Here is a 14,412-nt window from a genome sequence, read left to right as displayed (position 1 = left end):
GGGCAAAGAGTAATTTCTCATGCAATCTTTGTAAGGTTTTTTTAGTCTTCATAATGATCTTTTTTATGTTATTTTCGCTGCTTCTACTGCCCCATTTATTTTCGGGCGGTATGTCAGGGAATTGGCATGTTTTATCTTGAACTGCGCACAGAGTTCATCCATCATCTTGTTATTCAGATTAGTAACATTATTTGTGATGATTCTTTCTGGAAATACATATCGACAGATTATTTTTCTCTTTATGAACTTGTAAACTATAGATCTCTTGATACTGGAATAGAAAATGACATTTACCCACTTAGTAAAATAATCAATTGCCACTAAGATGAATCAATGTCCATTTGAAGCTTTTGGTGTGATTGTCCAATGACGTCCATACCCTACATGGAAAACGGCCAAGGTGAGCTCACAACATGCATAGGCGAAGGTGGTGTTTGAATTTTATTCGCATATATCTGACATTTATGGCATATTCTTACGTAATTGACGTAATTTGTATGCTTCGTGGCCCAATAGTGTCCATACCTCATGACCATTTACATGTGTTCCACATTTCGCCATGCACCTATTCCATTACACTTTTTGCTTCTTTGGCAGTTACACATCTCAACAAAACTTGGTCAATCCCCCTTCTATATAAGATCTCTCCATAAAGAAAGTATCCAGCTGCCATTTTTCTGATTGTTTTCTTGTCAATTTCAAATGCACCAGAGGGATATGTCTGGCATCTCATATAGTGTAAGATATCATGGTACCATGGATGGTCATCCATTTCTTTTTCTAGAAGATAACAATGAGTGGGGGTCTTATATACTTACATCCTTATTGGCATCATGTCTTTCTTCTTATTAGCTTTAAACATCGCAGCCAATGTAGCCTAAGCCATTTGATTATCTTCTCAGGGGGATACCTAAATTTGACATCCTCAAATTCTTTCAGTAGTTCGAGGACCAAATTTCGATATTCAACTAGCTTCAGGTCCTTCATCTCCCATTCTACCCTTAGTTGGGACACTTTTAATGAGGAATATCCATATACTTTAAGTGTTTTGACCTTTCTTTCAATGGCTTCCTTTGACCCCATAATACACGCTTTGTATTCTGCCATGTTGTTGGTGCAAAAAAATTCTAATCTACTTGTGAAAGGATAGTAGATCTCTTCTGAGGAAATCAACATTGCCCCAATTCCTTTTCCAAAAGCGTTAGAGGCTCTATCAAAGTACAATGTCCAAGATTTGTTGCCCCCGATGCTTAATTCTTCAGTAGAAATACACATCAAATCCTCGTATAAAAAATTGAAGTTTAGAGACTCGTAATCTTCCAAGGCACGACTTGCAAGAAAGTCAGATATGGCACTCTCTTTTATTCCCTTTTGGCTCACATAGACAATATCAAATTCAGATAACAACATCTGCCATCTAACTAGTCTGACAGTCAGAGCAGGAGACTCCAAAAATTTTAATGGATCCATCCTCGATATCAACCATGTGGTATGGTATAACATGTACTGCCTAAGTCTCCAGGTTGCCCAAACTAAGGCACAACACAATTTTTGAATCGATGAGTATCGAATCTCACAATCAGTAATTTTTTTGCTCAAGTAATAAATGGATTTTTCCTTTTTTTCCTGAATCGTCATGTTGCCCTAGCACACAACCCATTGAATTCTCAAAAACTGCTAAGTAGAGAATTAGCGGCCTCCTAGGTACTGGTGCTACTAGTATGGTGGCATTAGACATGTATTTCTTGATAATTTCCAGACTCTCCTGGCATTCGTTATTCCATACCTCAAGATTATTCTTCCTGAGAAATTTGAACATCAGATCGCACTTATCGTTCAGCTGATAAATGAATCGTAATATATAATTTAATTTTCCCAATAACCCTCTATTCCTTTCTGGCTCACCACGAATCCCAGTAGTTTCCTGATTTTACCCCGAACGTCTATTTGGATAGATTGCTTTAATTAGTACTTCCTTAATCTTTGGAACAAGTTTCTCTAATTTTTCCATGTTTTTCTTTTGTTCAAGACATGGAATCATGTCAACCACGTATACTTCAATTTCCTTGTGCATCATGTCATGGAAAAGAGTTACCATGGTTTTTTGATAGGTTGTCCAAGCATTTTTCAAACCAAACGGCATCACTTTATAGCAAAAAGCCCCCCAAACGGTTATAAATGTTATTTTCTCCATGTTCTCAGGATTCATTTTGATCTGATTATACCCAGAGAAACCATCCATGAAGAAAAACCAAGAATGCCCTGTAGTGTTGTCTACCAGAGCATTTATATAAGGCAAAGGAAAATTGTCCTTCGTGCTAGCCCGAGTAAGGTCTCGATATTCCAAGCACATGTGGACCTTCCCATCCTTATTAGGAACAAAAACTATATTGGCTACCCATTCGGGATACTTTTTCTCTTCAAGCAAACATGATCGATCTGTTTCGTTACTTCCTCTTTGATCTTTAATAACATTTTTGGCTTCATTCTCCTACGTTTCTGTTGAACTGGCTTTTATTCTGGTTTAATGGGAAACTTGTGAACTACTATATCAGTTCTTAACCCAGGCATATCTTGATTCGACCATGAAAAGACATCTTCAAACTCTCATATCAAACTTATCAACTCTAGCCTTATTCATGTGGATAGAGTAGTGCCAATTTTTATCTCTCTATTTACTTCCGATGTTCCCAAATTCACGAGCTTTGTTTCTTCTTTGTAGGGTAGAATTTGTTTATCCTCTTTTCCACCAATCTTAATAGCTCACTAGGAACTTCAAAGTCTTCCTTATCTTCGCACTCATTGACTTCTTCCAGACACAAAGATTGCTCGAAATCTATCTTGTAACTGGCCTCAGGAACATTTATGCTAGTATTATTGTGACATATACATAAAATTTGGCTTGAATGTATTAGAATGTAAAGAATAAAGAATATGATGCAAATAACACGATGCAAAAGTGCGAAAAATGAAAACAATTTCCATTTGAGAAAATAAGATAAGTATCTTTCATTAATCAATTTGATAATCATTGAGTTTACAAAAAGTTCATTTAGATAATTTCAAGATACTAACACGAGTTATTTCTGGGCATTACTTTGAGTTAACTCTAAAAACTACAATAAGGTCTTCAGTCATCTAATTGTCGAGCTTTTCACCTGTGAAGCAAGGACTGATTCCAGCCAAAAACTTTATGGGTTGGTTGCCCCTGTTAATCATGTTGATAAATAGTCCTTCTAAAGCTTCTCCCATCAATTCCTCCTCTTTCGCCTCGATCCTGATGGAACTGGCCAGCTGCTGCTCTGCGTCGTATACTCTTATGAATTTGAAAGAATTCTTTAGAAGAGGGAAGGACATGAGTTCTCTAGGGATATCCTCTCCTTTCAACCTGGCTTTTCTTACTTCAACCATTTTTCTCAGCTATTTTCTACGTTGATAGAAGGTGGGCTTAAACCCAATCCGAAAATGGTCTCTCTTTCCATTCGATAATTATAGGTCATACCATTCCTTGTATATCATTTCCCAGTCCATTCTCGGTCTTTTCCCCTCTTCCCAGGGTTTACCTTATTGTCATCTTGGTACAATCTGATAGCGCGGGGCACAGAATTTTACTTCCTTCAGCCACATATATTGCATTAATGGACTCTAAGGCCCTGAAAGAGCATTCTAAGGTGTTTCATTGACGTCAATGTATGGTGCATCAGATGTTATAAAAGTAATGATTTCTTCTTCAGCTAAGATGCTGACCAATCTCAATCAATCACGAATTTTAACTTCTGATGTAGAGATGAAGGAACTTCCCCTGCAGTGTGAATCCAGGGTCTCCCCAGTAAGTAGTTATTGGTCGGGTAGATGTCCATTACCACGAAGTCAATGTTGTAGATGGCAGGCCCAATTAACAAAGATATATCCATTTTTCTATCATGTCCTTTTGGTTTCCATCGAATACCCTAACGATATTGTGCTAAGATCTTTTGTGTGAGCTATCTACGGGGTATCCTTTACAAACGTAGCTAAAGGCATCACGTTTAATGCATACCCATTATCTATTAGAACCCCTGGAAAGATATGGTCGTGGTTGTTTCGTGATATTTAAAGCCTTGATGGATCTCGTTCCTCCTTCCGGGATCTCATCATCAGTGAATGTGATATAGTTATCTACAGCTATGTGTCCCACGATTTGGTCTAACTTATGTGTCAAAATATCCTCATGGTCGAATGTCTGGTTAAGTACTTTCAGCAAGATGTTCTAATTTACTTCTAAGTTGATTAACATATCCAATATTGAGATTTTGGCATGCTACCCTTGAAGTTGCTCCACTATCTTGTATTCACTATGCTTTATAAACCTCAAGAATTTACAACCCTAAGCTTCAGTCACTGGCTCATTAATGATTGGTGGAGGTTCTTCGTTAAAAAAATTTGGTACTACCACTGCCTTGGCTTTGGCTTTTGCCTTGTCTTCCTCTACGGACGTCTCAGGCGAGTAGCATCTTTCACTCCTCGTGAAGTGGCCTACCTCACCTACTTCTTCCGTGAGTGACTTCTTTTCCTCCTCTATCTTTTCATAAGACCTTGACACATCTGGTATAGATAGGCTTGTTGTATAACTCCAAGGAGCCTATTGTATGTCCTTGAATGGAAAAAGATAAGGAGTTTTAATCACAATTTTAGGAATTATCGATGATGAACACTCATTTCTGGGTCTAATTGTGATGATCACAGGCTTCCTCATTCCCTGCATCATGTTAGAGCCATCCGTCATACAAACATCCATATTTCTTTGGCTCTCCTCTTTATTAAAGAATTCCACTTCACCATTGTTCATCATCTCTTGAAGTAATCCTCATAAGTCACAACAATTATGAATGTCGTGATCCTCTTTTTGGTGATACTCACAATATATTTCACGTGCCATTGGTTTCGGCTCGGGATTACCCTGATCATTCCTGATAATCATAATTGTCTGAACACCAGCTAAGAGGAGATTTTACTTCTGATATACCCCTCTTTATCCTCCTATTATCCCTTTCGTAGATTACATTGATTCTCTGTCGCCATGATTGAGCATGGGATGAGTGTTTGCAGTTGGTGCTTTGAACTCCAGGTCTCCAGTGTTGATGAGATTTTTATAATATTTTTTAATGTCAAAAAGTTCTCGATGTCATTCCCAGAGAACCCTGCATGATACTCGCAGTGGGCATTGGCATTATACCAATGAGGGTAAGGCAGCTGTAGCAGAGTCAACTTATAGGAGCGTACAAAATCTACTTTCAATAGCGAGGCATATATTTCAGAATACGGCACTGGCACAAGTGAGAAAGTCATTCTCGTAATCTCCCTTCTTAGTCATATATTCTCATGGGCATTTACTTTCTTTTCCATAGGCTGGGTGATCGTAACACTAGCCACAAAGTTTTTGTGGTAAGTGTTTGTATGATTCACCTCGTTTTCCTTCGTTTTAAAATAGGGCTACTTTGACCTTTCTCCTCCCTCCATTTTACCACTCTTAATGGCATTTTCAATCAGTTCTCCTGAAATGACCATGTCAGCAAAATTCTTAGTGACATTTCCTAACAGATGCCCAAGATACGATGTTTTCAAGGTATTTACGAAAATGATGGTAGCCTTCTTTTCTAGTAATGGGAGTTGCACATGTACTGCCACATCATGCCACTTCTGGGCGTACTGCCTAAATGTTTCATTGTTTCGTTTCTCCATGTTTTGGAGAGTCAATCTGTCATGTACTAAGTTAGTAATATGGAGGTACATCTCTAAAAACGCCCTAGCTAAATCCCTCCATGATTTGACGTGGGATTTGGTTAACTAGTTGTACCACTTTGCAGCCGACCCGATCAAACTATCCTGGAAACAATGTATCAATAACTTTTCATTCTTGGTATATCCTGCCATTCTTCTACAGTACATGGTGCGGTGAGTAGATGGACAGGTGGTCTCATCGTACTTTTTAAAGTCTGGTACTTTGAACTTCGGGGGAAGTATAAGATAAGGACCTAAGCTTAACTCCTTGCATCCATTCCATAAAATGGCTCTACTTCTACTGATCTTACTCTTTACTCTAGACTCTTTAGTTACTGGGTTATCTCACTATTAGCCTTCTCTTTTTGCTAAATAATTAAAGTTAGGCGACAACTCTTGTATGCCTGATTCGACAGGCCTTACCCTAGTAGCAGGTAGGTAGTTCATTGGGAATGATGGCTCATGTGATGTTGTTGTTTGCCCATGTAGATTCTAGGTCGAGTCTCCTGTAGAGCTGAAGATCGAATAAAAACGTGCACATGTGTAAAATCAAGAGGATGTAGGAGATCCGATGTAAAACTAGATGGGTGCTGAGGGTCGGATGTATACCCAGTTGGGTATGACGATCCAGGTCCAAAACCTAGGGGATGTGAGAGCTCTTGATCGGATGACGCTTGTTGGTCAGCCGTGGTTTTTCAATTGTCGAATACTTTTTAAATATGTCCTCAATCTTCTTCAGTAGATTGAGCTGTGAGCTTTCCATTTATGCTCAATTTTACTCAGCCTTTCTCTTATTTCCTCTTGTATGTCCCTATGGTCTTGCTCGATTTTGGCTAGTCTTTCTTCCATTTTTTTGGTTGACTTACGAGTACCATAAGGGTGTGAGGTGTATGCTAGGATCACTACAAATGATCGGAAATTGTATTTTATTATTTGGTGTCTTATTAAAGGAATGAATGTTAAAATGCAAGCATTAACATTTAAACATTATAAAAACATGAGAATGCAAGTGCAAACGATATTGATTCCAAAAATAACTAGTTTATTCCAAACGTTCTCAACAACGCACAATGCCTAAGCACTTCAGGCAAAGAAAGTACATCCGCAAGGAACTATATATAATATATTCCCCTATCTCCTAACTTTTGGAGCTATATCATCATCTCTATAATGTGTCACTCTTCTTCAGACTCTAGAACCACATAAACTCTTAAGGTCGCCGCTTCTTCAGAAAAATCAAAGACTTGGCGAGCAACCCCACTGGCCTAATCAACTGGCTTCTCCATTGCTTCATGCTCCATCTGAATGGTATCATTAGCTTGAGACAGTGCAATTCCTAGCTCTTGATTATTCAACGATCAACTTCCTTCAAGCTATTGAATTTGTTCATGGTATCTTTGTACTATCGCTTCCAACTCAGCAATCTTTACCATTAAAGCTTTATTTTTTTTCCTAGCCATTTCTTGAGCGGATGAATAAATCAACTCTCCCCCTTCCAACTAATCTATTATATTCTTCATATCTTATTCTCTCTTCGAAGAAAGATAACATTGTTGTTGCAGGGATTCTGAAAAGCTTTCTTTAAACTCATTAGTTTTGATTCTAGTTGTTAAATTTGTGTTTGACTCTACTCTTACTCTTGATTGTCCTCATCCCTTTGTTCCCTTATTTTCTAGGCATGTTGCACGGCTCATTTATTTTCTTCCTGGCTTCTTCTCACGCTTCTCTTCACTCCATCGAGCTTCATCTTTAAATCCTTAGCAGTATGATGCAAACCTTTGGCTTTCATGTTCTTCTTCAAGTCTTTGAACTCTCGGTCTATTGCATCAAAACTCTCTTGGACTTTCTCCTTTTTCCTTAGCTAACTGCTTTACCACCCCATCTCGCTTAATTAGTTCGAGTTCCCACATCGTCCTTTCGTCTGAGAAATTTCTCTTTTCCTTTTCTCTATCCATATTCGTCAACATGATTTTTTCTCTCAAAAGCTCAGCTTCAGTTGGGAGCCTTTTTAATCGTTCCTCCATGGTTAACCCGTTTTCCAAATTTGGTTTTGGGTGTTATCATTTATCTTCCTTATCCTCCAAATCTCATAAGCTGGTGTGAATGATGATTTTATTTTCTTGAAGTTCATGAAATAATGTTTTTTCAAGCACTGTAAATCTTCGAGATCTGATCTCAGTAACTTGGGGTAGAAAAAGAGAACTCTACCTCATTCAACCCATGAATAGCTGGTATGAATTGTCGGGTACTAAATTGCTGAAGTGTTATTAAGGGAGTATAACCAATTGTTCCCCACAGTCCATGCAACATAACAACGATATCATTGATACATTTTTACAGTATATCTTAGTTGGGCAACAATACGCTTTCCAAACTATATCGGTGTTTTTCATATTTCGTATGGCCTCAACCTAGTTTTTTATTTTGCGAGGCTCTGGAACTTTTCAAGAAAATCTATCATGGGAGAGAAATTCGATTGATGCTTTCGAGACCAACCCTTTTCAACTATCCAGGAATGACTCCACCACCATACTAGCAATAGAGATGCACAACCAGTAAACTAACCTCCACCTGATCGCCTACACTGGTTTAAGGACTTGAATGTTTCTACTAGGAAGGCCGGTGCAAGATTTGTTTTCCTAGTAATGAATTCGACAAAATCAATTATGGCTATGTCGAAGTGATATTTATTTCTCGGGAAAACCACCAAGCCATATAATACGAGTGCAAAATGATCTCTCATCTTCTTGGATGGCGCTTGCTTATAAATCAAACTTTTTAGTTGAGCTCATGAGATCCCGTCATCCTGAATATATTCTTCGACCCATTCATTAGTCTTTCCCATCAAAGTAACCATCTTGGTTGTAAATCCTTTGGGTCGGATTGCCTTAGTGTAAAGTGAGTGCCTTTAGACATTTGGTATGTTCAGTAAAGTAATATATTCTTCAATTGTAGGGTTCATATCTACTTTGCCAAAAGTGAAGCAAAGATAAGCAAGATTACAGCATTTAGCTAAAGCTTGAACCACTACTGCATCGATCGATACCCTCAGTAATTCAACTATATCACCATAAGCTTCCCTAAATAACATCTTCTCAGTCTCACCCCAACTAGCCCATATTCTTGATAACTCGGACCTATGTGCTTGCTTGACACTGATAATAACCTTATCTGGCAATATAGATTCTTTAACAGGTATAATATTGTCCCCAAATCATGCTTGCCTATACTCTAACCATGTTTGAAAATTTATGACATTCTCGATCCTATCAGAAGACATTTTTGCCTTAAGCTCTTTTTACAGTAACTAGATAATTCGAGATTCAATATCTTCTATGCAATGTTATGAAATGAAAATAAGAATGATACATGCAATCAAGAAACATAGAGTTGAGTCAGTAACATTCGATTAATTCAAAGAATTCAAATAATAATTAATGCGGACTAGAAAAATTTAAAGAATTCGGACATAAAACACACCAAAGAAAATTAAAATCCTAATCACATGCATTCTAGTTCTCCTAAGTTATCCATATGGCTCTAGCGGGGTAGGTTTGTTAAATTATTTACATGTGGTTGGGTTCTAGAAAAGGTTCCCAAGCCATCTATACAACCTGTTAAGGTTGACTCCGATTCTGGCCCATTACAGACTTGCGAATCAGATTCGGCTCAGGGGATCACACAACTAAATACGTATCTCGGATCTGATATTCGGATAGGCAACTTAGGATACTTTCCAGAGATACTTTATCAAACCCATATAACGAAGCCCAATGATCCACATGAGGTGTGATGTTTCTCTCAACTTAGGTGAACCATGATTGAGCCCGGGTTTAGAGCAATGATATGCAACAGTCCTAAATAAATTCACAGAAGTGTAAGCATTAACCAGAGAGAAAATCTTCTTTCTTTTCCTTTTGAAATAACATAATGAATCGTAAATTAAAATAAGATCTAACTCATAATTTCTAAAATCCCAAATATAAGGTGACCGACTCGTGGCTCAACTCTCAAGTAGTTTTAAAAAAACAAAACTTCCCCAGCGGAGTCACCAAGCTATCGACACTGTTTTCACCTGGTCTGGGAAAAACCAATACCAACTTGGGGTTTTTCTTTGAAAATAATTTTGAAATGTGAGAAGTCACCACCAATCATTTAAGGTGTGATTGGGAAACCATAAAAACCATGTGATTTTAATAATACATTTTTTTTTTTTATCAAAATACCAAGTTTTAAGGTATGCAAAAATTCAGAAATCAGCTTACGGAGTCGGTTATGTGTGGGAAAGGATTAGCACCCCCACAAGCACCCAAAAATTGGTATCTAGTTGATTACCCTATGTTTAGAATCGAAAATTTTAGTTAAAACTTTATTTAATTTAAAAATCATTACAGATGCAAAGTTGAAAAGGTTGTTCGTCTATTAAGGTTGATAACATCTCCCCAGCATGAATGCGGGAGATCATCTATTATGCCCAATACCGAAAATTGCCTCAATTTATTTAGGAATTATGATATGGTTTTGAAAAGGATGTCGACCTATTTCGGGAATCACCAGTAGTCACCCCCTAAACATACTTGCAGGAGATATACTATTAATTCCCTAATAAGTGACAATTGTCTTAGGTTTAAAATAAAATGGAATCAAACAAATTTTTATTTATCCTAATTAAGCTAAGGGTAAATTAATGTTTTTTCTAGCTTAAAGTGCCAAATTATGAAAATTAAGGAACCAAGAGGCTCAAGCCTAAAATGTAGGTTCTAGTATTAACACTATTTGATTTTTAATCACTTGTTGAATCGAATAATCGAGATGGTCCCTTGAGCATTTAGACGAGGCCCGACTTGAATGATTCCCTAAATTAAGACGACTATATTGAAATCTAGCTAAAAGTTGGGGCTTTATTTAACCTATTTGATTATGTCAATCTTAAAGGTCTAATTGAAGTTCATAGACTAAAGGGCAAAGATCTAAAATACTGAGTTCTAAGAGACCAGAAGTTTAAGAACTTAAATCAATAATTCCTAAAGTTTACGAACTAATTAACAAATCAAAATCCTAAGAATTATCTAAATTAACCTATTAAAAAATGGGATTAAATTAGAAGAGTTTTTTTTAGAAAATGTCGATGATTAACAAAATTTAAAAGTTGAGCAATCAACTCGAGTAATCGGCCATCTTGTGCGAAAACTCGACTCAAATGGCTCCCTAATTAAAAACTAAGGAGCCATCCTAATTTCTAGGTCCGTTTTGATTTACCACCTAATCTTAGGACGAAATCTAAAAGACTAGTTAAAAAAAAACTCTGAAATATTAAATCAACTAATAAACCTAATTAAATAAATTAAGAAAAAAGAAAGCAAAAACATAAAAAAAAATAAACATGAATAAAAGGGTCAAATTGCATGAATATCAAATTACCAAGATAAAAATAAATAAATTAAACAAATGATAAAGGCTAAATTAAAATGTATTAAAATTTAATGATCAAATATGGAAAAAATAAAAATAAGTTCGTGATTAAATTGTAAAAACAAGCAGAAATTTAAGGGACCTAAAACAAATTATCTGTATTATTTAAGCCTAAAATACCCTATTAAGTGAAAATGGGAAAATTACAAAATTAGTTCAGACAAATTAAAATAACATTTAAAAAGTCACAACATATGACCAAAGTGTAAAAATATGCTAAACATATAGGGACTAAATAATAAATAACCCAATTATACTATAACATGCAAGGAAAAGGGAAAATAATGATTTTAACCCCTACAGGTGACCATAATGTAAAAACACGCTAAACCTAGAGGGACTAAATAGTGAATAGACCAAAAATTATATAACATGCAAGGAAAGGAGCAAATAACATATTAGGTCCTTATAGATGCCAAAACGTAAAAACGCGTTACACCTAAGGGGACCTAAGCGTGATTTTACCCTAAACTATCTCTATATATACCACTTTTTCTTTCTTTTTCATTTTACACTGAAACTAAAAAAAACAACAAAAAGTTCTCCCATTTTTCTTTTCTCCCTCGGCCGGCCCATTGAATGTTGCCTTGCACCCCGCTCTGACCGCCATCTGACCACTATTCTAGCTGCCACACGTGACAATCGAAACTCCTAAACCAACCTAAAAAGATCCAAAATCCTAGATCTACAATCCTAGGCCCTTATTTGGGGCTAAAAATACCGAAAAACTCCTAAAATGCCTCGAAAAACCCCTTAGACCCTTCGGTTTCCCCAACTCTGGCAACCTCCGACGAAGCCCTTTTACAACTTAAGTAACCGAATCAAACCTCTTCCCCTTTTTTCTGTTTTACTGTGAAATGGCTTGGTTACTGGTTTTTCGAACTAAAACATTTTTCCATTTTTTCTCTTTTCGGTTGTTCCAAAACTAAATACCCTTTTTTGTTTACTTTTTTTTGAAACTAAAAGAACGTTTTTTTTTTATTTTTTAAAAACTAAAAAAGATCATTCCTTTTTTCCTGATATTTGAAACTAAAAAGAAAATAAATTTTTTACTACCACTTGAAATTAAAAAAACATAGAAATATAACCATGAAACTTTTAGTTTATTACTTTTGGAAAAATGAAAACCGAGAGATTTACAATGTTATGCTTGGGATTTTATATCTATTACAGAGAAAAGAAAATGATTACAAGTTTATTTCTTGCTTTCTGTTTTCTGCAGGTAGCTTGGAGTGTTGGGTGGTGACATACTGGAGTAACCTTGTTGCATTGGGGTAGAACATAGTAGCAGCTGATGGGGTGATTGGGGGCGGCTACACTAGAGTTAGGTTTAGGTTAAGATAGGCTCTGGGTCGGGTTCAGGTTGGGTTTTGTTGGGCTCCCGGTCAGGTTCTGGTTGGGTTTTAGGTTGGGTTAGGCTTAAGGCCCGTTTGTAAATGGGTTATTGGTATAATAATAATATTTATAATACAATAATATTAACGATAATATACAGGTAGATTAAAAATGGTGATTACAATATTGTGGTTCGTATTAATAATATTGTGCTAGTTATAATGTATATTGAGTGCCCATTCACACTTCCAACAAGTGGTATCTAGAGCTTGATTTATGGTGAAGAAGATGGACAACATGATTTAACTATAAATCCGTAGATTGACAAAGGTTAACTATGACAATTAGAGTATTCAAATGAAGGCACTACATGGTTCCCAAGAATGTTGGGATGTTGTCGAGGACTGAAGCAATCCGTAAAAAAGACAAGATAGCGTTGTTCTTTATTTTTCAAGGTTTAATTGAATTTACGTTTGAAAAAATTCTCATATGTGAAAACCACAAAACATGCATAGGATATTTTACAAAATATCTTCAAGGTGTTGAAAAAGCAAAAAATGTACGGTTACAATCTCTTAGAGCTAAGTTTAAAATGTTGAAAATGAAAAATATAGAAAATATCGATGATTATGTCAATCGCGTAAAAGATATAGTAAATGAAATGAAAATAAATGGTGAATCGCTCGTCGAGGTTCAAGTGATGGAAAAAACATTGTGGTCATTGACACAAAAATTTGATTACGGGGTTGTGGCAATCGAAGAATCAAAAGATTTATCTTAGATATCAATCGATGAGCTTTTGGGTTCACTTCAAGCCCATGAGCAGAATATGAAACAAAATGAAGATTCTGAAAATTTGGAGCAAGCCTTACAAAGAAATATGAATGTCAATGAAGATGAAAACAACAACAACTACACATGAGGCTGAAAAAAGCATGATGGTTATCATAGAAGAAATAGAGGCGGACGAGGAGTTCGTAGATGTGGCGGTCGATCATATGGAACCGATCAAATAAGTGAAAATTACCAGACATTAGTTCATGGACAATGATTTAGAGGTTGAGGTCGAGGCAGAGACAGATATCAATAAAGAAATAAATCTCAGATGCAATGTTATAATTGCAACAAATATGGCCACTTTAGTTACAGGTTTAGATAAGCTCCTAAATAAGAAGAATGAAATTATGTTCTAGCAGCTGAAGAAGGAAAAGTAGAAAATCACATGTATTTCTCACCTACCAAGGGAATGAAGAATTTAAGGAAAATATTTGGTATGTCGAAAATTGTGCCAGCAACCATATGTGTGGTCGAAAGGAGTTATTTATGCAATTAGATGAAGCAGTCCATGGTCGAGTAACTTTCGGAGATGATTCACACGCATAAGTCAAAGGCAAAGGTGAAGTCATGATTACTCAAAAAATGGTGAAAAGAAATACATCTCAAATGTGTATTATGTACCGCTTTGAAAATCAATATTATTAGTCTTGGAAAACTTCTAGAAAATGATATGAAGTGTAAATGAAAAATCACTCACTTGCCATAAAAAATAAAGAAGAATTGATTACCCAAGTTGATATGACTCGAAATCATCTCTTTACCATCAACATTGAGTCAGAGAAGTCAAATACAGGAAGACTATGATAAAAAAAATGATTCATGGTTCTAGCATCTACGATATGGACATATTGGATTTTCGGGTCAGAAGCTCTTATCAAAAGAAAGTATGGGGAAAGGATTTCCAAAGATCAATCCTCAAAATCAACTACGTGAGACTTGCATTAAAAGAAAACAACACAAACAAGGCTTCAAAGTAGGTAGATCGTGGCGAGCCCAAAGGCTGTTGGA

General features: G+C 36.3%; 1 protein-coding gene across 1 annotated transcript; it reads right to left on the bottom strand.

Moving 5' to 3' along the window:
* Positions 1-831: 831 nt before the first annotated feature.
* Positions 832-1,470, bottom strand: LOC120146364. Its single transcript, XM_039159953.1, has one exon. The coding sequence runs from the start codon at positions 1,468-1,470 to the stop codon at positions 832-834; it is 639 nt and encodes a 212-aa protein (XP_039015884.1).
* Positions 1,471-14,412: the final 12,942 nt, after the last annotated feature.

This window comes from Hibiscus syriacus, unplaced genomic scaffold (assembly GCF_006381635.1).
Source record: "Hibiscus syriacus cultivar Baekdansim isolate YM2019G1 unplaced genomic scaffold, ASM638163v2 tig00110912_pilon, whole genome shotgun sequence".
Taxonomy (NCBI): Eukaryota; Viridiplantae; Streptophyta; class Magnoliopsida; order Malvales; family Malvaceae; genus Hibiscus; species Hibiscus syriacus.
This window is presented reverse-complemented; position numbering and strand designations above follow the sequence as displayed.